Source organism: Macaca thibetana, chromosome 3, assembly GCF_024542745.1.
Source record: "Macaca thibetana thibetana isolate TM-01 chromosome 3, ASM2454274v1, whole genome shotgun sequence".
Lineage (NCBI taxonomy): Eukaryota > Metazoa > Chordata > Mammalia > Primates > Cercopithecidae > Macaca > Macaca thibetana.
The window spans coordinates 149,441,965-149,463,614 of record NC_065580.1 but is presented as its reverse complement, the minus strand read 5'-3'; the positions used below and the strand labels follow the sequence as shown (position 1 = coordinate 149,463,614).

Below are 21,650 nucleotides of genomic sequence, written 5' to 3'. Positions count from 1 at the left end.
TGTTTACTGGTCATAATTTCATTGAACCCTTATGCTAGCTACCAAAACAAGTACTAACGCTGTCACATAAATAGGGAGAGGGGACGTAGACGTTAACACATACATTATTATTATTTTTTTAAATTTTTTATGAGACTATGTCTCGCTCTGTTGCCCAGGCTGGAGTGCTGTGATGCGATCTGGGCTCACTGCAACCTCTGCCTCCCGGGTTCAAGCGATTCTCTGCCTCAGCCTCCCTATTAGGTGGGATTACAGGCGCCCACCACCACGCCTGGCTCATTTTTGTTATTTTTAGTAGAGACGGGGTTTCACACCATCTTGGCCAGTTTGGTCTTGAACTCCTGACCTCGTGATTCACCCACCTCAGCCTCCCAAAGTGCTGGTATTACAGGCGTGAGCCACCGCGCCCGGCCTACACATACATTATTTAATTGAGAAAACTTGGTCAACAATTTGTTTTTACAACTAGAAGCTGGCAATGGAAATGCCACATACACAGGAAAAGGTCCGGTACATTTCACAGGAACGTTTCCAACAGTAGCCATTTGGAGTTATGAGAGAAAATGCCCGCACGTATTCTCAGACAACACAGTTGCCGCATTTATTGACAGCATGAGGTTACATTGTCATTATGTCTTCTGCTGGAGTTAAGGGGATTTGGGGGAAGCACTTAAAAGAAAATGTAGTGAAAACAGTAACTAAAATCCCATGGAAATGGTAAAGAACACATCAGCAAGGCTATAAAATGGAAATGCAATTAAAGTGAATAAATTCTTTAAATAACTTACCAGTAAAAAAAAAAAAAAAAAAAAAAGGTTTTTACTGGGATTTCCCAGTGACAAAGCTGCAAAACCCTACTATGTAGTTTCTACCAAGGCTGACTCTATAACCTTAAAACCATGAGCTGCCCAGGCCCCGTATTCAACCTTCACGTCTCCTGAATCTGGGGCAGGATCCCGTGCCGGGGCTGTTCTGGCTGGCTGCCCCTCTATAAATGCTGCCAGGCAGTGCCGGGGAGAGGGGATGCCGAGAGTGACCTGGCTTACCGCTAACCCGTTTTTGGTCTCTTAGACATCAATTACTGCTGACCCACACGGGTCAGAACAAAAAGCCATAATTATACTTGATATTTTTAATTTTAAAAATGTACTCATTACATCTTGAAATTTATTAAGCTGTTTTGTGCTTTCAGCTCCCTAAGAAACACAGCTCCAATCCATGCACACCATTTATAAGCATAGTAATATTTCTAATGTAGACCGCGACTACATTGTACGTTAGTGCGATAAAGAATAAACGTGAGCCCAGGATGTCATCTTGTTTTCTCTTTAACTGTGAATTAAGTTTTGAATCAGAAAAGGAATTGTTCGTTTCATTTTTTTTTGAGACGGAGTCTCGCTCTGTCGCCCAAGCTGGAGTGCAGTGGCACAACCTCGGCTCACTGCAAGCTCCGCCTCCCTCCCGGGTTCACACCAGTCTCCTGCCTCAGCCTCCCGAGTAGCTGGGACTACAGGCATCCGCCACCATGACCAGTTAATTTTTTATATTTTTATTAGAGACGGGGTTTCACCATGTTAGCCAGGATGGTCTTGATCTCCTGACCTCGTGATCTGCCCGCCTCGGCCTCCCAAAGTGCTGGGATTAAAGGCATCAGCCCCCACACCTGGCCGTTCGTTTCTTTTTTTTATTTTTTGTATAGAATGGGTCTCACTATGTTGTCCAGGCTGGTCTCAAACTCCTGGCCTCAAGCGATCATCCCACCACAGCCTCTCGAAGTGGTGGGATTATAAGCATGAGCCACTGCACCTGGGCGGAGCTGTCATTTCTATTTCAGTTCTCCAATAACCGAATCTCCATTAGAGGCGGAAATGCCAGGATAGAAATTCTACTTCTCCCAAGCCCCATTTCCTATCCCCCCCCCTCTGCAATCTGAATCAGTTTGGTCTGAAACTAAACCAAAGTTGTTCAAACAGTCCCACCTGAAAAGAAAATACAAACAAATCTGACAGACACAGCCAAATAAGATAGTTTATCATAAAGAATGTATCTGATCTGAGATGGAACTTCTAGACTGTTGAAGTTTCCTGAATTACCGGGATGGTTTTTGTCATCATGGTGCGCCTCTCAGACCACAGTTGAGCTTATGCTTCTTGGGGGGACTCATGGTGAGCCCCAAGATCCTTCCAGGATGGGTCTGGCCATGCCAGGGAGGCCAACTATGGGGATTAGAGGGTTGGGGCTTTGAGCCAGTGGTGACGGCTCAGCCTTCTGACCTCTGGGGGGTGGAAGGGGCTGGAGACTGGGTTCAACCATGCGGCCAATGATTCAACTCTGGGAGGCTTGGGGTCAGTGAGGGTGGTAGGAATGCAGGATTTGCCCTGGGTGGCAGAGAGGCCAGACAGGGTCAAGGAGAAATGCAGTGGCCTGCACAGAGAGATCAGGAACGAGCTTATGGTCACAATTTTTGGACTGTCTTCTTGACTTTGGCTCTGGGACCCCAAGGGCAGCTCATTGGAAGCTGTTCTCACAGACTGGACACACTGTCAGATGATCATCTGTAATAGTCAGGACGGGAGACAGACCGTGAAACTAAAGGTGGATTAGAGGCTCGAGGAGCCAGGCAGCTCTGCAGACACACACAGTAGGAGTCGGAGAGAAGCCGGAGCAGGAGAGGGTGTACAACCAGCTCAGGACAAACCCTGCAAAACAGACATTCTTGGGCCAGGTGACCATATGCTATAAGATGTGGACAGGCTCCTAGGAGACAATAGGAATGGGTGACCTGTGGCCCCGGACAAGCTGCCGTGTCTCTGCACACTTTCTCTGATGACCTCGAGGGGGTTATGTTTGATCGAATTCTAAATTCTGAAAGTCTGTCTTTCCCACAGAGGTGAAAACACGGCCTCTTGCACTTGATTTCAAATCATGCTTCTCTTAGCCTCAGGTGAGAATTCACACAGAAATGACCCATCTTCCAGGTGAGGGGACTGCCTTTCTCTTGGGGCTGCTGTGCTGTGCAGACACTCACTGAAATGGAGGCTACTCCCTGGGCAGCTTCTGTCCTCCAGGGGTCAGCTCTCAGTCCCTGGAACATGCTCACACATATCCCTCCGTCCCTCTGCCCCCTCAGCTAGGATGTGATTCTAGTCAGAGTGGTTTCTGATTTCCCTCCTGCCAGCAGACCACAAGCAGCAGAGGAGAAGGATCTACCAGAAGCAGGCACGCCGAACAGCAAAAATGGTCGCAAGAGCCTGAGCTGAAGGGATGTAAAAAGATTTTTTTAAAAGATTAAAAACAAATACTTAAGAACTTAGAAAGCAAACTAGTCTTGAGGCATTCAGTGTAGGTGGCAAGAGCTACCCGCCCAGTGGTGCCTGAGGACCCAAGTGCCCGTGATGTGCAGAGGCGTACGCATCCTTCTCTGCTACTGTCCCACGAAGTCACTCCGTTGACTCAAAGTCACACTCGGTGTGATGGACCAGTACAAAGTGTGATTTTTCCGTAGATCACAGGACTCAAGCATTGGAAGGAAACATCAATTTTTCCCAGTTTCAATCTCTCCCCTCTATGAAAATTCCCTCGATAATATCTTGTGTGTAAAATATTACCTGTTTCATAACGTGAAGGGCCTTGTGACAGAGAGACATATCTCAGAAATACTGCACGTTCAGTTCCCGACCACCGCAAAGAAGTGAATATCGCAATTTGCAAGTCACACGCATGTTTTGGTTTTCCAGTGCACATACAAGGTCTGTTTATACTCTACTGCAGTCTATTAAGTGTGCAATAGCATTGTCTAAAAAACATGTACACACCTTAATATAAAAATACTTTATGCTAAAAAACGTGAACAATCATCTGAGCCTTCGGTGAGTCACGATCTCATTGCTGGTGGAGGGTCCTGCTTGGATGTTGATGGTCCTGCTTGGATGCTGACGGTGAGTCACGATCTCATTGCTGGTGGAGGGTCCTGCTTGGATGAGAGTGGTGGGTGCTAAAGGCTGGGGGGACTGTGGCAATTTCTTCAAATGAGACAGCAGTGAAGCCTGCTGCGTCAGTGGACTCTTCCTCTCATGAAAGACTTCTCTGTAGCATGCGATGCTGTTTGATAGCATTTTACCCACAGTAGAACTTCGTTCGAAATTACAGTCAATCCTCTCAAACCCTGCCACTGCTTTACCAGCTAAGTTCATGCAATATTCGAAGTCCTTGTTGTCATTTCAACAATGTCCACAGCATCTTTGCCAAGAGTAGACGCCATCCCACACGACTTGCTTTGCTCATCTCTAAGAAGCAAATCTTCATCTGGACAAGTTTGATTATGAGATTGTGGCAATTCAGACCATCTTCGGGCTCCACGTCTAATTCTACTTCTCTTGCTATTTCCACCACATCTGCAGCTACTTCCTCCATGGAAGCCTTGAACCCCTCCAACCTTATCCACAAGGGTTGGAATCAACTTCTTCCCAACTCCTGTTGATATTGATACTCTCACCTCCTCCCATGAATCACAAACATTCCTTTTTTTTTTTTTTTTTTGAGACGGAGTCTTGCTCTGTTGCCCAGGCTGGAGAGTGCAGTGGCGTGATCTCGGCTCACTGCAAGCTCTGCCTCCTGGGTTCACGCCATTCTCCTGCCTCAGCCTCCTGAGTAGCTGGGACTACAGGTGCCCGCCACCACGCCCGGCTAATTTTTTGTGTTTTTAGTAGAGACGGGGTTTCACTGTATTAGCTGTGATGGTCTTGATCTCCTGACCTTGTGATCTGCCCACCTCGGCTTCCCAAAGTTCTGGGATTACAGGTGGGAGCCACCACGCCCGGCCCACAAACACCCTTAATGGCATCTAGAATGATGAATCCTTTCCAGAAGGTTTTCCATTGACTTTGCCCAAATCCGTCAGAGGAATTATCATCCATGACAACTATAGTCTTATGAAATATAGTCCTTAAATAATGAGACTTGACGGTCAAAATTCCGCCTTGATCCATGGGCTGAAGAACAGATATTGGGCTAGCAGGCATGAAACCTCCTTGTATATTCCCATCAAAGCTCTAGCGTGACAAGGTACATTGTCCATAAGCAGTAATATTTTGAAAGGAATTTTTCTTTTCTGAGCTGCAGGTCTCAAAAGTAGGCTTCAAATATTCAGTAAAACACGCTGTAAACAGATGAGCTCTCACCGAGGCTTTGCCGTTCCATTTACAGAACACAGGCAAAGTAGACCGAGCATCGTTCTTAAGAGCCCTAAGATTTTCAGCATGGCAAATGAGTGTTGGCTTCAACTTAAAGTCCCCAGCTCCATTAGCCCCTAACAAGAGAGTCAGCCTGCCCTTTGAAGCTTTGAAACCAGACACTGACTTCTCTGTAGCTAGGAAAGTCCTAGATGGTATCTTCTTCCCATAAAAGGCTGTTTCGCCTACACTGAGAATTTCCTGTTAGTGTAGCCACCCTCATCACTGTTCCCGGCTAGGTCTTCTGAATAACTTACCTAGTTTCTCCATCAGCACCTGCTGCTTTACCTTGTACTTTTATGTTACGGGGACGGCATCTTTCCTTAAATCTCACAAACCAATCCCAGCTAGCTTCCAGTTTTCTTCTGCAGCTTCCTCACCTCTCTTGGTCTTCACAAAACTGACGAGAGCTATGGCCTTGTACTGGGTTAGGCTTTGGCCTAAGGGAATGGTGAGGCTGGTTTGATTTTTCTCTCCAGACCACTCAAACTTTCTCCACATCAGCAATAAGACGGTTTCGCTTTCTTATCATTTGTGTGTTCACTGGAGCACTTTATATTTCCTTCAATTACTTTCCCTTTGCATTCACAGCTTGGCTGACTGTTTGGGGTAAGAGGTCTAGCTTTTGTCTTGTCTTGGCTTTCGACATGCCTTCCTTACTAAGCTTCATCATTTCCAGTCTGCTTTCTAGTGAGAGATGTACAATCCTCCCTTTCACTTGGGCGCTTAGAGGCCTTCGCAGGGTTATTATTAACTGGCCAAATTTCACACTGCGGGTCTCAAGGAATACAGGGGCCCAAGGAGAGGGAGAGAGACAGGGAATGGCCAGTTGGTGGAGCAGTCAGAACACACACGGCATTTAGAGCTTAAGTTTGCCATCTTACATGGGCGTGGTTCATGGTGTCCCCAAACAATTACAATAGTAACATTCAAGATCACTGATCAGGGATCACCGTCACAGATACAATAATAGTGACAAAGTGTGAAACATTGTGAGAATTCCCAAAATGTGACGCAGAGACACTAAGTGAGCACACGCGGTTGGAAAAATTGTACCAATAGGCTTGCTTAACACAGGGTTGGTGTAAACTTCCAATTTGTAAAAAAACAAAAACAAATGCGCAATATCTGAGACATGCAATAAAAGACGGCATGCCTTATTCTGGAAATATAAACTGTTTCTTTCTTTCTTTTTTTTTTTTTTTTTTTTTTTGAGACAGAGACTTGCTCTGTTGCCCAGGCTGGAGTGCAGTGGCATAATTTCGGCTCACTACAACCTCCGCCTCTGGGGTTCAAGCAATTCTCTGCCTCAGCCCCCCAAGTAGCTGGGATTACAGGCACCCACCACCATGCCCAGCTAATTTTTGTATTTTTAGTAGAGACGGGGTTTCGCCATCTTGGCCAGGCTGGTCTTGAACTCCTGACCTCGTGATCCACCTGCCTCGGCCTCCCAAAGTGCTGCGATTACAGGCGTGAGCCTCTGCGGCCGGCCACTATTTCTTTAAATAATAAGTTTTGGTTATTTAGAAAATGAACCTTTGTGAGATCCTTGACTAACCCATCAATAACAGATAAATGAGGCTTTAATATATTCTGAATCCATTTCAGAAAATCTTATCTAATGGGGATAGATTGCGTCGAAGCATTACTCTGCCAACTTTGAAAGGAGATAAATGATCAGCGGAGTGACTCACAGACAGTGATAAGCGCACAGGCGGATAAATGGAAGAGGTCCCAGAGAACAATGGAAGCGAAGCCCAGTGCTGAGTCACTTTGTAATTTAAAGAGAATAGGGGGGAAACCACCGTCAGGCACAGGACACCTCAGGAATATCAGAAATTAACAACAACAGTAACAGAAACCCAACTGTACGGGAAACCCAACTGTACGGGAGAGAGATGAAGCGAGGTGTGTGTGAGAAAAACAGTTTTGAAAAAAGACTTGAAAGAAAGCAATTGGTGGAATTGTGGCTGTAGGGGGTAATTGCTCTGGCAGAAGAGGATCAGATAAGTACTTTTTTTCTATATAGAAAGCCTTGGCCCTTTAATGCGCAAATGATGACTTGGTCAAACCCATCTTCTTTGACTTCACTCTGAGGATGAAGATGACGGGGCTTGATAACTCTGAGGGAAACAGTATTAAATTCTTCACTCCTTATGATGGCTTTGGCAGAAGTGGTTTTATAGAAAGCAACCTCTCCCACTGCCTGAGAGCCTCCGAGTCAGCTCCGTAAATTGGGTTTTCTCCAGGCTCATGAGAATTAGTCTCTGATTTCAGGAGGAGAGATGAAATGTTAATTGGGTCTTTAAATGATTTAACAATTAATCAATCCATAAGGCCTTAGGAGCCTGGTCCCTCTGGTGTGCTCAATACAGGAAGATGCTTTGGGGAATATGAAGTCATCCCAGAAACCGGGTCCTGTCCCCACGGCACTGGAAAACTAGAGGAAAGACGCTACTAAAACAAGGGGTGACCAGCATTTAATGATGACTTGTGTGGTTAATTTACAGGCTGCCTCATGGAACCATCTGGAGTTTTAGAAGCCTCTTCTCTCGGGGAGGATGAAGGCAGAGCCCTCCTAAATTGGTCCTCCTCAGTAAGGCAAAAGACACCATCTCATTTCAGCTCAGTAAGTGGAGAGAGGCTTACCCAGACATTTACTAGGTTCCTACTGTATACCTGGCACTGGTCCAGGCATTGAGGACTCAACAGCAAACAGACACATCTCAAGTCGATGTCAGAAGGTCATAATGTGGTCAGAATAATGCAGGGTAAAGGGCTAGAAAGTTCCCAGCCCCAGAGGCAGGGTGCTGTTAGGAAAGGGGAAAACAGCATTCTTGTATAAAATGGTAAGAAAGCACAAAGAGCTGTAACTTAGAGCATCCTTCCCCAGCTGGCTTCCACACCAGGATCTTACAAACCCCAGGTGGATGCCACCCTCACAGCCATCCTTTGAGATGAATGATACCACACCCAGTCTACAAGGTGAGAGGCCGAGGCTGAGAAGTGAGGTGATTTGTCCAAAGTTACACAAGGAGTGAAAGGCGGGCAGGGCCTCCTGGGCCGTCCCTTGCTCCTGTTGGCCCCACTGCTGGCCAGCAGCCCCACCAGGACTGTTCCGGGTGTGAGGTGGGTGCGGGGGCCGCCCCTTCACTCAGCCTTAATGAGGTGAAGCTTAGTGCTGAAGTGTAAAACACAGGGCAAACAGACGTGAGAAGAGGCCAATGGCTGGTCTATTTTTGAAAGCTCACTTCTAAGGCTCCTAATTTCTATATTTAACAAAGCAGCTTTTAACTGAAGTGGAGAGGCAAGGAGAAAACAGGCTTTCAGGCTCCTCTGAAGGACATTGTTTAGCCATAAGTACCTCTCAGTCCCTTCCCTTCAGCAATATGAGATTTTTTTCTTTTTCTTTTTTTTGGTTATCTGAGTAAATGATGGAAACATTACAGAGCTCAGTTTGAAAGTTACCTGAGAAGGACAGAATGCCCTGCAATTATGGGTTATTATTATTATCATTCTATTGCCACTGCTGTAGAGTCAAGCCCTGTTGGATCTAAAGAAACACCATGAAGGAACACCTTTACCAATTCATCCAGGTTTGGGATAGAGGAGCCCTTCATGACACTAACAATTCACGAGGAACAACTGTCTTCCAAATCAGTTCTGTAACCAGTTTGTACTTAAATTGGTTTGAATCACAAATTTGCAGAGATTTCTATATTTAGAGATGAGATGGTTTACCATTACAGAAAGCCTATTATTTTATACATACAGCAACATTTGCTGAAAAATGTATTTTACTTAGAGGAAATCAAATAAGCAAATAGTAGGGAAGATATGTAAATCAGTAGAACATAAAATTGTGCAGAATAAAAAGAATGGGCTATATTGGAAGTATGCAATTTGGCTTCTGCTGACAGAGTCTTTATGAACTGCTAACACGTATTTATTTGATACCAACGATGGATGATCTAAGGTTCTCAAAGGTAGTTTTAAAAATGTGCATAGTACAACAGCTCCTAGGAACTCACTGGCCATATCCTCCTATATTATCAAAATGTAAAAAAAAAAATCCTCAGCCTGAGATCCGAAAGGGAGGAGGAAAGAGGCAGGAGCAGGGCTGGATGAGGGCTTTGGGTACTTGCTGTCTGGGTTTTGGTAGAGTGACATGAGCTTGCTTGTTTACCCATGGTGGGGAAACCAGGGCATGTGAGCATCAAGGTAAGAGTGGGGAACAGAAGGAGGCCTGCCAATGGGCGGAGACATCCACACATTCATTATTCCTTCATGCATGCAGGCAGGCAACAACCAACCAACATACATTTATTGAACACCTGTTATATACCAAACACTACGTCAGGCACTCAAAATTCAAAACAGTGCCTCCAAGGTGCTTCTGTGCCAGGAGGAGAAGGAGCCATGAAGACATGTTCGTCCTCTGCAGCATGATCAGGGCTACCAGGAGCATGAGCTGCACGCAGGGAAGAACTGCAGGCAGCATCCTGGTAACTGAACAGCAGGAAGTGCTACTGCGGCTGAATGCTAAGGGGTGCATGATCAGGAAACCTCTGGGGAAGCCCACGGATGACGGGCACCCAGCCGCAGGGGCAGTGGATGGCTGGGGCTCATGAAGGGCAGAAAGAGCCCAGGGATGTAGGCTCCAATGCCTGAAGGCAGGGGCTGGGGGAGACCTGCCTGCCCCGTGTGTACACAAAAGCTGGAGGACCCTCTGTGTGGCAGGCTTGCAGCTGCAGCCCTGGACCCTCAGTGATTCTGTGGATGACCCTCTGTGTGGCAGGCTTGCAGCCGCAGCCCTGGACCCTCAGTGATTCTCTGGAGGACCCTCTGTGTGGCAGGCTTGCAGCTGCAGCCCTGGACCCTCAGTGATTCCCTGGAGGACCCTCTGTGTGGCAGGCTTGCAGTCGCAGCCCTGGACCCTCAGTGATTCTGTGGAGGACCCTCTGTGTGCCAGGCTTGCAGCTGCAGCACCAGGACCCTCACCCCACCGCCGATGGCTGATTCTGTAGAGCCATGGGGACTCCTGCCGCTTCACGACTAACCAGAATGACCTCTGCTGTCTAAAGAGAACAAGGGATCATCCTGGAAGGAGACAGAACAGGAAGTGGGATGGGATTTTTTTTTCAGGAACGGATGGCACCACAGGGCCTTCTAGACTGGCTGTTACACATCGTGTACCTTTTACATCCACAAATAGGGGCTGGAGGAAAGCTGTTGGTGAGTTCCACTCATTTCCACATGCCTGTGGCAGACACAGAAGCCACATGCTCGGCACTTAGCAAGCATTCTTTTCATTTTTAATCCCCTCAGCTGAAGTCTCGGGATTCAGGGATCAATGAGACAGGGCTCCTATACCCAGAGTGTTCAAATTCTATTTTTAGGCAATGATTTCGTATACGGAATCTTTCCTGGATCAAAGGGGGCAGGGTCCAATGAGGAACATCTCTCAAGATTGCCTTTGTCGAATGGCCCAGCACGTCAAACGGTGGCCAGGGACGGATGGGCTGGGTGTGCCCCCAGAGTTGGCCGCTGCCCTGACGAGTGCTCGGTTGGGATTCTTTATTTTCAGGTTTTATTTTCATACTCAGGCACTCAGGGAATATTGAGAGAGCACTGCTTTTAAAAAGCAAATAAATACATGTCAGAAAAATAGAATGTGTCAGCAGGTATTTCTGCTCCATAAATAGAGAGGGGAGTGGAGGAAGAGAGACAGCAGAGACAGAGGAGATTGACGGTTCCCACCTGGGCTCTTCGGATCCCCCAGGAAGGTCCAGATTGGAAGTAATGGGCAGTTGCTTTCTGTTTTCAGGATTTCACAAGACTTAATGGAAAGTATTTACCCACTGAGAGGCAGCTGGGATTCACTGAAACCCCAAGTCCAGGTGGCTTTCATGGGAATGACCTCACCTCAGCGGTTCCACCCCAGCATCTCTCACGGATTGGAAGCTCTCAAGGGCATTACGTGGAAAAATGAACTTGCTACTTAAGCGCAGAGTGGTAAACAGGGCCTATCAGGATAAAGTGTCCATGGGAAAAATATGACAAAAAGGATCCACGGGGATACGAACCAATGATCACACCACCTACACCAAAAACAAAACTTCTCAATTCTGAAGTTTAAAGAAACTACAGAAAAACCTTGTCCATATCCATAGCTACGTAGCATGACGCACTGGCCTCTGACCGCTGACTTGGGACACAAGACGGGTGTGACACGTGTGAAGTGGCAGTCACTGACAGGGGTGCAGTAACGAGATAACTGGGAACTGACTAATACCAGGCATCTCAGTACTCACATCACTTCCAGCCGGGCCATCCTAGAATCGTTCCCGCCTTCAGAAACAATCTCGCAGGTGTAATCACCGATGTCACCCGACCACGTCTGGCTGATGAGAAGGGACCCGTCCTTCTCCACCACGATCCTAGATGTGCTCGATGGAGTCAGGGCCACGTTGTCCTTCTTCCAAACGTAGCTGTGGGCCAAGCAAAGGGTCTTGAGTTACAAACCCCACAGGGACAGAATCACTGGTCCTTCCCTGTCTCTTAAAAAGCAAGCAACTAACAATCTTGTGAATGCACTTTACAAACCACTGAATTGTGCTCTTTAAAAGAGTGATTTTTCTTTGCTTTTTGTTTTGTTTTGCTTTTTTTGTTTTTGTTATTTGAGACAGAGTCTTGCTGTGTGGCCCAGACTGGAGTGCAGTGGCACGCTCTTGGCTCACTGCAGCCTCTACCTCCTGGGTTCAAGCAATTCTTGTGCCTCAGCCTCCTGAGTAGCTGGGACCACAGGTGTGTGCCACCATGCTCGGCTAATTTTTTTTTTAATATTTTTAGTAGAGATGAGGTTTTGCCACGTGGCCCAGGCTGGTCTTGAACTCCTGGCCTCAAGGGATCTGCCCGCCTCGGCCTCCCAAAGTGCTGGGATTACAGGTCTGAGTCACTGCACTTGGCCTAAAAGAGTGAATTTTTTGGGAGGCCGAGACGGGCAGATCACGAGGTCAGGAGATCGAGACCATTCTGGCTAACACGGTGAAACCCCATCTATACTAAAAAAAATACAAAAAACCAGCCAGGCGAGGTGGCGGGTGCCTGTAGTCCCAGCTACTCGGGAGGCTGAGGCAGGAGAATGGCGTGAACCCGAGAGGAGGAGCTTGCAGTGAGCTGAGATCCAGCCACTGCACTCCAGCCTGGGTGACAGAGCAAGACTCTGTCTCAAAAAAAAAAAAAAAAAAAAAAAAAAGAGTGAATTTTATGGCATGTGAATTAAACCAAAATATAATAATAAAAAAGAAAAGCAACCAGATATCTTGGTCATAATACACAAACAGATGCTGAGGTTAAAAACAGAGCAATGAAAATGACTGCCCCTGCCTGACTGATCTTGTGTTCTAGAGATGAGAAGTCCGTAGAACCACAGGCATACCTGTCACCTATGAAAATGGCACCCAACATTCCTGCCCCGGTAATGCTCCTGGAGGACAAGAGTATTGTCTGGACAGGAGGCAACGACTATTTAAAAAAAAACTGCAGAGTGGAATTGCTTAACTCATGAAAAAAAAAAAAAAAAAAGCACACTTCAAAAACATATTTTCTTAAAATTTGACCATTCTGGCAGATGGTCCTTAAAATTGCATTTCTTTCTCATTTAATCTATCTGTAGCAATTTGAGCACATTTTTCTTTTCAAATACAGAATCAACTGAGAGGCTGCCCAGTCTTTAGATGACCATGGGCAGGGGCAGCACTCATTGCTATATGGAATGAAAGTGCTGTTTTTCTTTTCCATAATGTGATCGGATTTTCAAAATGTGCCCAGTTCTTTAAAGCCTTCATATTCATAAGCACCGACATTTACAAACTACTCTTATCAGCAATTACCCTGAGATAGAACAGGGCCGATTCCACAAGAGGGAGATGGACAGATTGCTCACCCCAGGGCACCGCATCCGGCTGGAATGGCCACTTAGGGCCTGGCGCTCCTCAGGGCAGAGCAACCCTGGGATGAGGGGCGCCCTGAGAGCGAGTAACCCAGTTCCATCTCAGGAAGGGGCCTCCAATTTAATCACATATAACAAGCTACGAGGAAACCACAGAGATCCGAGGGGGTTCTTTTTGAGCTGTCAGAGTAGCAGAAAGCAGACTTCCTCGAAGTCATACTCCAAATCATTTACGAAGGAGCTCTTTCCCAGGCCTGACGACCGTCTCCAGGGCAGCCACGGGGTGGGGGGGGGGGGGGGGGGCGGGGGGCGGGGGTGTTCTAGGTCATCTTTCACTTGCTAGTTTTTGTTTCTTTGTTTTGTTTTACATTCGGCACCCTGGTACCTAAACCAAATTTGAATTCTGAGCCCTGGGAAACCCCAGGGAGTTGGGTGGAGACATGGAAATTTACAACTGGCCAAAGGCCCGCTAGAAGCGCGAGAGAACAGCCGCGGAGTCTCCGCGTCCTGCTGCTGACCGTGCACCCACAGCCGTCCCCTCTGCTCTGGGTGAGGGGCCCCAGAAAGCAGGAGGGCGTCTTGAGTCTGCCCATTCGACTCACGCACTGTGCCCCTTCTGGGGTAAGGCTGGAGTGGAAATACTCTGATGACTGGATTTTTCTTTTTTTACTTTCAAGGCTGATTCCAAACATTTAAAACTATCCTGAAGGTGGCTGCTCTTCAGGGAACAGCTCCCCATTGGCGCCCACCTGTCTGCTGCCACAACTTCACCTAGAGTCTCATATTTTGCACAGTTACTTTCCTGACCTGAATTCAAACAAAGACGGGATATCAGCATTCCTTTAGAGAATCCTTGGCCGGGCGCGGTGGCTCAGGCCTGTAATCCCAGCACTTTGGGAGGCTGAGGTGGGCGGATCACGAGGTCAGGAGATCGAGACCATCCTGGCTAACACGGTGAAACCCCATCTCTACTAAAAATACAAAAAATTAGCCGGGCATGGTGACGGGTGTCTGCAGTCCCAGCTACTCAGGAGGCTGAGGCAGGAGAATGGTGTGAGCCCGGGAGTCGGAGCTCGCAGTGAGCTGAGGTCGTGCCACTGCACTCCAGCCTGGGCGACAGAGCGAGGGTCTGTCTCAAAAAATAAAAAAAGAGAACCCTCACATCTGGTCTCCTTCTTGGCATGTACCTTCCCATGAGTGCGCTGGGGGCTGTGGCTGCCTTTGTCCCATGCACAGGCCTCCCTCCTCGCCATTTCACGATGAAATTATCCGGAGAGTAAATAACTCCCCCAGCAGGGAGCGGCACAGCCCCCATGTAAACACTGCTGAATCCTAGTCGATCCCTCTGGATTTTTCTCTCACTGAGTATCAGCCTCTGACAAGTACGTTTTACAGACAGTGTATTAACCTTGGCAGGAAGAAATCATGAAAAGCAGCATTAAAGTCATGAAGTGGAACATAGCTCACTGTAAATAATACATAAGGCTGGAGTGGCAAATGGGATTTGTGTGATTAATGATGGCGCCCACAACCAGAAGATGCCATAATCAGGGACCTGCCGCTGAAATCAAAGTTCCCCCAATTCTTCTTCCTCATTTCGACTTCACTTCAGAAACTCACAGAATATCAACAAGCCCCAAAGCATTGTAACTGATTGTGCTGACCGGAGGGAAACCCGGGGGTCGTGCGTGGCTCCACAGTGCAGCGTAGCCGTGGTCCCCTTAATCACCACGTGGTCCTCAGGAGGGTGGACGATAGACGTCCGATCTGAAAAAACACAAGTCCCGAGTCAGACGACATGACAAGTTTGAGAGTTTCTGCCCTCGCAGGGATAATGCCCTGGTCATCTGACATCACAACCTCCAAGTTTTCTCTCATCTTGGCAGAGTGAGGGTAAATGGATCGTTCTCAGAAATGCTAGGGGAGTTAACAAGAAGCAAAAAAAGTCAACCACTGCAGCAAAGTCTGTCAACCCACCCCTCCTCCTAAATCACCTTTAACCTCAAACACCATGGAAGTAAATGAACACCGACCATCCCATGCAGGTGTGGATGAGGTTCTAGGCGCTAAAATAAAACCTAGATTCTCTTCCTAGATGACCATCACTCTAGTCATTTCTAGCGTCTGTGTGGCACGTTGTGAGTCTGCCAAATGCTTTTGTTTAAGTTGTTGTATTTATTCCTCCAGACACTCTTGTGAGGGCTGTCATATTACTGCTCTCAGCCTTCAGGAAAGAAGATGGACGCTTAGAGATGCAGTGACTTGCCCACCTCCTGCAAGCCAGTACGGGGTGGGGACCTGCAGCTTGCCCATGCGATGGGTCACTGTGGCACCCATACCTCTAAGGGGGACCTGCTCTGCTTCCAGGAACAGAGCCCAGAACCTGGGAGTCAGGAGGCTAAGTTGGAGGCCAAGCCTGACCTCTGCTAATGATGAGTCCAGAAATACATCTCTGCATCTTAGTTTTCCTGGCTGTGGAAGGGAATGCTAACGTCACTAATAGTTGTACAGATTAAAGTGGGCAGAGTGTGTGAAAATGTTCTGTAAAGCCAACAAAGTGTTACCCCAGTCAGGCTAGTGTCATTATAATGTTGAATCTCAGCGATCCACAAAATTTTCTGGTGAATGATCTACGGAGATTCAGATGCCACTTTTTCATAAGCTTTTTAATATCCTACTGCTCAAGGCCATTGCTTCAGTTCTGATTGCAAAAGTTCACAAAACTGCAACCTCAGGCATAAATGGGTTAAATGTATGGTTACTATTTAGGGATATATAATGAACGAAGTGATTGAGAGAGTCATCCACCAAATGGAACAAAAGCTGCTTTTTAGTACTTGACAGCATAGTGGGAACTTGGATTAATTTCCTTGAAACTCATGATCATTTTAGAACACTTAACAAATTAGAAAGAGTTGTTTATCAAAGTGGACACCAACTATATGATAGAAAATGCTAGACAAATATGAAATAAAGCACAATGATTTACTTTTTCTGGAAGAATGGCATTTTAACAAATTACTCCCTCAAGCAAGTTAAAACTTTCTCTCCTCATGTAGATAGCTTTGTAAAAATCTGTGAGTGAGCGCTCTTTTGCTTTTTGAATAATGAGCTTTTAGTAGTACAGATTGAGATGAGACAGAGAGGAGAAAGTATATTGGCAACTGAAGCTAAAAAGTGGCAATGGGGGGCCATTTGGTCCAATGTTTAAGCTCCAGAAAACCACTCTGCATTTCCAGAACATGTCTTGTTGATTAAAAAAAGGGCAAAAGCTGGAGAAACAATGAAGATTTTCCTTTCAGTTCACTCCTAATATACAAGAAACATTGATAGTTAATATATTAGAAGTGTTTTAGTTGTTCGTAATAATTGTATGGCAAAATATTCCTTCTTTAGGATTTTAATTCTTAATTGTCTTATAAATTGCTTACAAAATTAACCAACACATCAATTTTGTGATTTGAGCTAGTTTTGTGTAGTATCTCCACTGACTTTAAGAAGTCAATCTTTTCTCTCTCCTGCAATGCCCCCATTACATCTGAATACATTTTCTAATTATTCTTTTAGACACTGAAAACTTCATTTCTCAACAGATTTCTATAAACTAGTTGTAAAAATAATCATTCTCTTTTGATTAAATTAGCAAGCCCAAGGGCACGTTGACATCCCCGAAGCACATGACGACATGATGATTAAACCGTGGCTAATAAAAGGCTGACGTGTGAGGGCTGCTCCTTACTCCACACGGTGAGCGTGGCCGATGCGTTCAGGGAGCCCTCCGTGTTGGCCGCATAGCAGGTGTAGTTGCCGGCATCCTGGATGAAGACGGGTGCGATCTGTAGACCCCCCGATTCAAGAAGCATGAACCTAGGAATCCGGACAGAGCCACTGGCCAGAATGTGGTTTTCTGAAGAACAGTAGAGAAAAGAGGCACGTTACAGTCATAACACTGGGAGGAAAGGAAGATAGTGGTTAGAGCCATAAACAAGTAACATGGCTCGGCTCTGTGTCCCCACCCAGGTCCCATCTTGAATTGTAATCCCCACACGTCGGGGAAGGAATCTGGTGGGAGGTGACTGGATCCTGAGGGTGGTTCCCCCATGATGTTCTCCTGATAGCAAGGGAGTTCTCATGAGATCTGACGGCTTAAAGGTGTTTGGCACTTCCCCTTTGCTCCTTCTCTGTCCTGCAGCCACGTGAGATGAGCCTACTCCCTCTTCACCTTCCACTATGATTTCCTGAGGCCTCCCCAGCTATGCAGAACTGTGACTCAATGCAACCTCTTTTCTTTGTAAATTGCCCAGCCTCAGGTATGTCTTTATATCAGTGTGAGAGTGGACTAATACAACAAAGAAATAACTTAAGGAAATAATCAGAATAAAGTGAAAATTGTATGCAAAGAAATAACTGAAGCGGTATCTGCTAGCACTGTTTAGAATAACAAAAACCAAGAACATCCTACTTGCTCAATAGTGAGAGATTTGGTTAAACAAACTACGATCCATGAATGCGATTGCTATTTTTGGGTGACCGGTTTTTAGTTTTCTTTATATCTGCATGTATTTGAAACATTTTTATACAAAGCTATGATGTTCAAAATTAGGCAGGAAAACAAGAGACAGTAAGAGCCCAGCCCTGTTATTGATCTGTAGTGTCCCAGATCTTTAGCAGCCGTGTCTGAGTGCCGGGATTGTGCCTCTGAGACTCGAGAAGCTGCCATGCGGTTTTCCAGCAGAAGAGAAAGATAAGGCTTTTGGCACGTCAGCCCGATACAGGCCAGCAAGTATGAGGAGCTCATCCGTGAGAATCAACAAGACTCAGCACAGACTTGTTCAGGATGGACTCTGTGTGCTGTTCTTTCAGTGGCCCTCATGGAAGGGGCTATGGGAACTGCAAAGGCAGCCTTCCCAGAAACTGAACCCACAGTGGGCTGCAGCGTCCCAGGTTGACGGGGGAGGGCATGGAACGATGTGGCCCTGGAAGCATCTTTCTTCAACAAAACAGTGATCCTTAATTCTGAACGTCATAAGGAAGAGCTCCACTTCACAGTGGGAGAAGTGAGTGCTAGCAGAGTGATTTCACATCCAGTGCTTGACACGGGAAGGCCCGAGGAGGCCTGAGGCACTCTCTGAAGGGCACGGGTAGTGAAGAGCGACATGTGCACAATTCTCCTCTCTTTCTAATGTGTGTTTCCCTTTCTAGAAGGCAGGGATCTTGTCTGTCCTATTTATCCTTGTGCCCACGGTATCTTGCACCTGGTGGGCATTCTGTAAATCAGGGGTCCCCAAGCCCTGGGCCGCAGACCTGTTTGGAACCGGGCTGCGCAGCAGGAGGTGAGCGGTGGCCACCGAGCACGACTGCCTGAGCTCCTCCTCCTGTCAGTTCGGCAGTGCCATTAGATTCTCACAGGAGCGCACACCCTCCAGTGAACTGTACATGCCACGGCTCTAGGGTGCACACTCCCTAGAAGAATCTAATGATCTGAGATGGAACAGTTTCATCCTGAGACCACCAGAGACCATGGAGAACTTCTCTTCCAAGAAACTGGTCCCTGGAGCCAAAAAGGTTGGGGACTGCTGCTGTAAGAGGTTATTGAATCTTCATTGAGTGAACGCATAAATGAATAAACAAGAGAGTGAGTAAGAAGCAAGCCCTGGCCTGATAGGTTATGTTCTACATGGGCCATGCAGTTGTGGGTGGTGGATGCTACCCACCTCTTTTCCAGGTGATGGCGGGTTTGGGAGCCCCAGACACCTCACACCTTAGAATGGCTGTCATCCCGTCGGTAACCGTGGTGTCTGCTGGCCGCTGGGTGAACACTGGAGCGATATCTGAGAAGAGAAGTTAATGAAATGATGAGGGCCTCGTTCCCCTGATTTGCTCACACCAGCCTGGCGGAGGATCCTGCACGGGCTTCAGAGAATCAGTCACAGAGATAACTGTAGTAATACGAAAGGAACACTGTTCAGGAGGGACAGCAGCCCTCCACTGTTCGTCTCCCAGGAGTTACCTATCTTTGTTTACACCCTGGAGAGAAAATACAGCATCACGATGTAATAGACACACAAGTGGGAAGGTGCAAGGGCTCAGGAAGAACAGTTTCAGATGAATGTTAAAGAGAGGAGAGGCATTTATTTAGATCAGCCAAAAGATTGCTTTTGTTCTTTAAATGAAAGGTAGCCCACACCTATATTTCCAGTACTTTAGGAGGCTGAGGCAAGAGGATTGCTTGAGCTCAGGAGTTTGAGACCAGCCTGGGCAACACAGTGAGATCCCTGTCTCTACCAAAAATGAAAACTTAGCCAGGTATGGTGGTGCACGCCTGTAGTCCCACGTACTTGGGAGGTGGAGGCAGGAGGATTGCTTGAGCCCAGGAGGTCAAGGCTGCAGTGAGCTATGATTGTGCCACTGTACTACAGCCTGGGTGACAGAGTGAGACTTTATCTCGAAAACAAAAACAAAAAAACTAATTATTGAATATAAAATGTCATCCACAAGACGACACTTTCTAGGATCCTTTCTAGGATCTGTCCCGAGAGCTAAAATAACCAGGTTTCAAAGACCTCCATAAAGATACATTTCTGGGAGGTGTCATGAGCCCCAAGCACGGGGTTTCTTCTTGTTCGTGGGGGATGGTCAGGGCCTCCAGCAGTCCCGACTCAGACCGAGGAAAGACAGGAGGAGTTCCTGATGGCTTCAGCGAGGGCTCGCCTGACTCTGTGCTACCCAGTAACAATTAACCGGAACCCCTCGTACGACAGTGATCTGCATCTCTCAAGTCTTCTGTGAGGGTCCCTGGGCTGATACCCCTCAAGGAAAGAAGTGAGTAGACCTCACGGAACCCAGGGCACAGCCGCTGCCTCTTCCTGCACCTGCTGAGAATCCCATGGACCACGGCAAGTCCCAGAAACTTCATTGCCAGGACCCTTCCTGCAGCCGACCCTGTCTCTCCACCTCGCATACAACCACCTGAGTCCAGGGTCTTGCCAGAGGCTGCAGGGTCCTCTAACAGGTCTCAACACTTCTGACTGTCAGGGTCCCTGAGGTAGCCAGCCTTGGGCTGCCCTTTGAAAACTACAAAGGCCTTCATGTCCCTTCCCTGCTTGCTCACAGCTCCCGAGGCTCCTCCTGTTCTCGGCCCCTGTCCCTGCCTATTCCTCTGCCCTCTGGCCCATCATGGCCACCCTGCTTGTCACTGAGCCCCATCCTATCCGTCTCCGTTCACCTGCACTACATGCCGAGCTTGTTCTTCCAAGGCACTTGCTGTCCCCTCCAGCCTGTGCAATGTGCATGTCCCCGAGAGTTCACACTTCTGCTCCTTCTAAATCTCTCCTAGAGAAGCCCCCTCACACACCGTCTGGGGGAGACCCCCGGCTCACTCTGCCACCGCACCCACTCCCCTTTTCTGCAGCACCCCTGGCTGGCTGGAGTCATCTCGTCCTTCACTGCCTTTCTCCTCCCCGCAGACCCTCTGTCCTGGAAGCACAGGAACCTCGCCTGCCTTCCTCACAGCTGTGTCCCCAGAGCCTCATCCAGAGTGCCCGACACAGATGCTCAATAGCCGCTTGCTAAATGAGCAAATCAATATCGATTTTTTAAAGCACATTTTCCTTTCATTAAGGGTATTTTAATTAAAAAATTCATTTTGCACAAAACCTCTTACTACAAAGCAGATAACATGATTGCAATCATTTATTTGTTTGTTCACTCACTGACTGCCATGGTAACAGCTTAGGCAGCACTTTCCTTTCCATTTCCAATCTGACCCTCATGGGAATCCTATCATCTGGGCTTGCTGAGCTCCATTGTAACGGACGAGAAAACTGAGGCTGAGAGAAACCCAGTCATGTTCTCTGGGCTATCCTTTATTCTCATTCCTAAATCTCCCACCAGAATGGAGATTGGCAAACGACAACCTGGGGGCCAAATTCAGTCTGCACCCCGTGTTTGTAAATAAAAGTTTTATTGGAACACAGCCACTCGCATGTGCTGAGAATTGTGGCTGCTTTGAGGTGACCACAGCAATGCTGAGTAGGCCACATCTTTCAAAGCCAAAAATATCTACCGTTAGGCCCTTCGCAGAAAAATCTTGTCGATCCCTGCTCCGGAACGTCCCGGTTCACGATTGCAAGATAGGCTTCAAATAATTCTAATCGATCAAGACTCATCTTCTGACTTGAGCATCCAATATTATTTCTACTGCTTGAAGCAACAGTGGTTCCCTAAGCTCCAAAGTGAAAGACAAATTTGACCCGAGGGCAAGAGTCAAGGAAGGGACCCCCTAGTTCACCAAAACACATGCACAGCTGTCTACACACCTAGTCAGTCTCTTCGCAGGCTCTGGGTGGGAAGAGCCCTCAGCTGTGCACACAGTGACTTTGATTTGCTCTCTCCAACAGCTCTCACCCCTGAGGATATCAGCATTTTGCTCCCAAAAGGGCAAACGTGAAAGGTATATAATTCCG

At 47.2% G+C, this 21,650-nt stretch overlaps 1 protein-coding gene across 2 annotated transcripts in view; it reads right to left on the bottom strand.

Moving 5' to 3' along the window:
* SDK1 (sidekick cell adhesion molecule 1) overlaps window positions 1-21,650 on the bottom strand; it is a 978,941-nt gene that overhangs the window by 285,655 nt on the left and 671,636 nt on the right. For both annotated transcript variants that reach the window (XM_050785652.1, XM_050785653.1), the window contains 4 exons: window positions 18,900-19,016; window positions 16,925-17,092; window positions 14,850-14,952; window positions 11,546-11,722 (listed from right to left, as the gene is read on the bottom strand). In XM_050785652.1, the coding sequence (XP_050641609.1) occupies window positions 11,546-11,722; window positions 14,850-14,952; window positions 16,925-17,092; window positions 18,900-19,016 (565 nt within the window). The remainder of the gene's footprint in view (window positions 1-11,545; window positions 11,723-14,849; window positions 14,953-16,924; window positions 17,093-18,899; window positions 19,017-21,650) is intronic.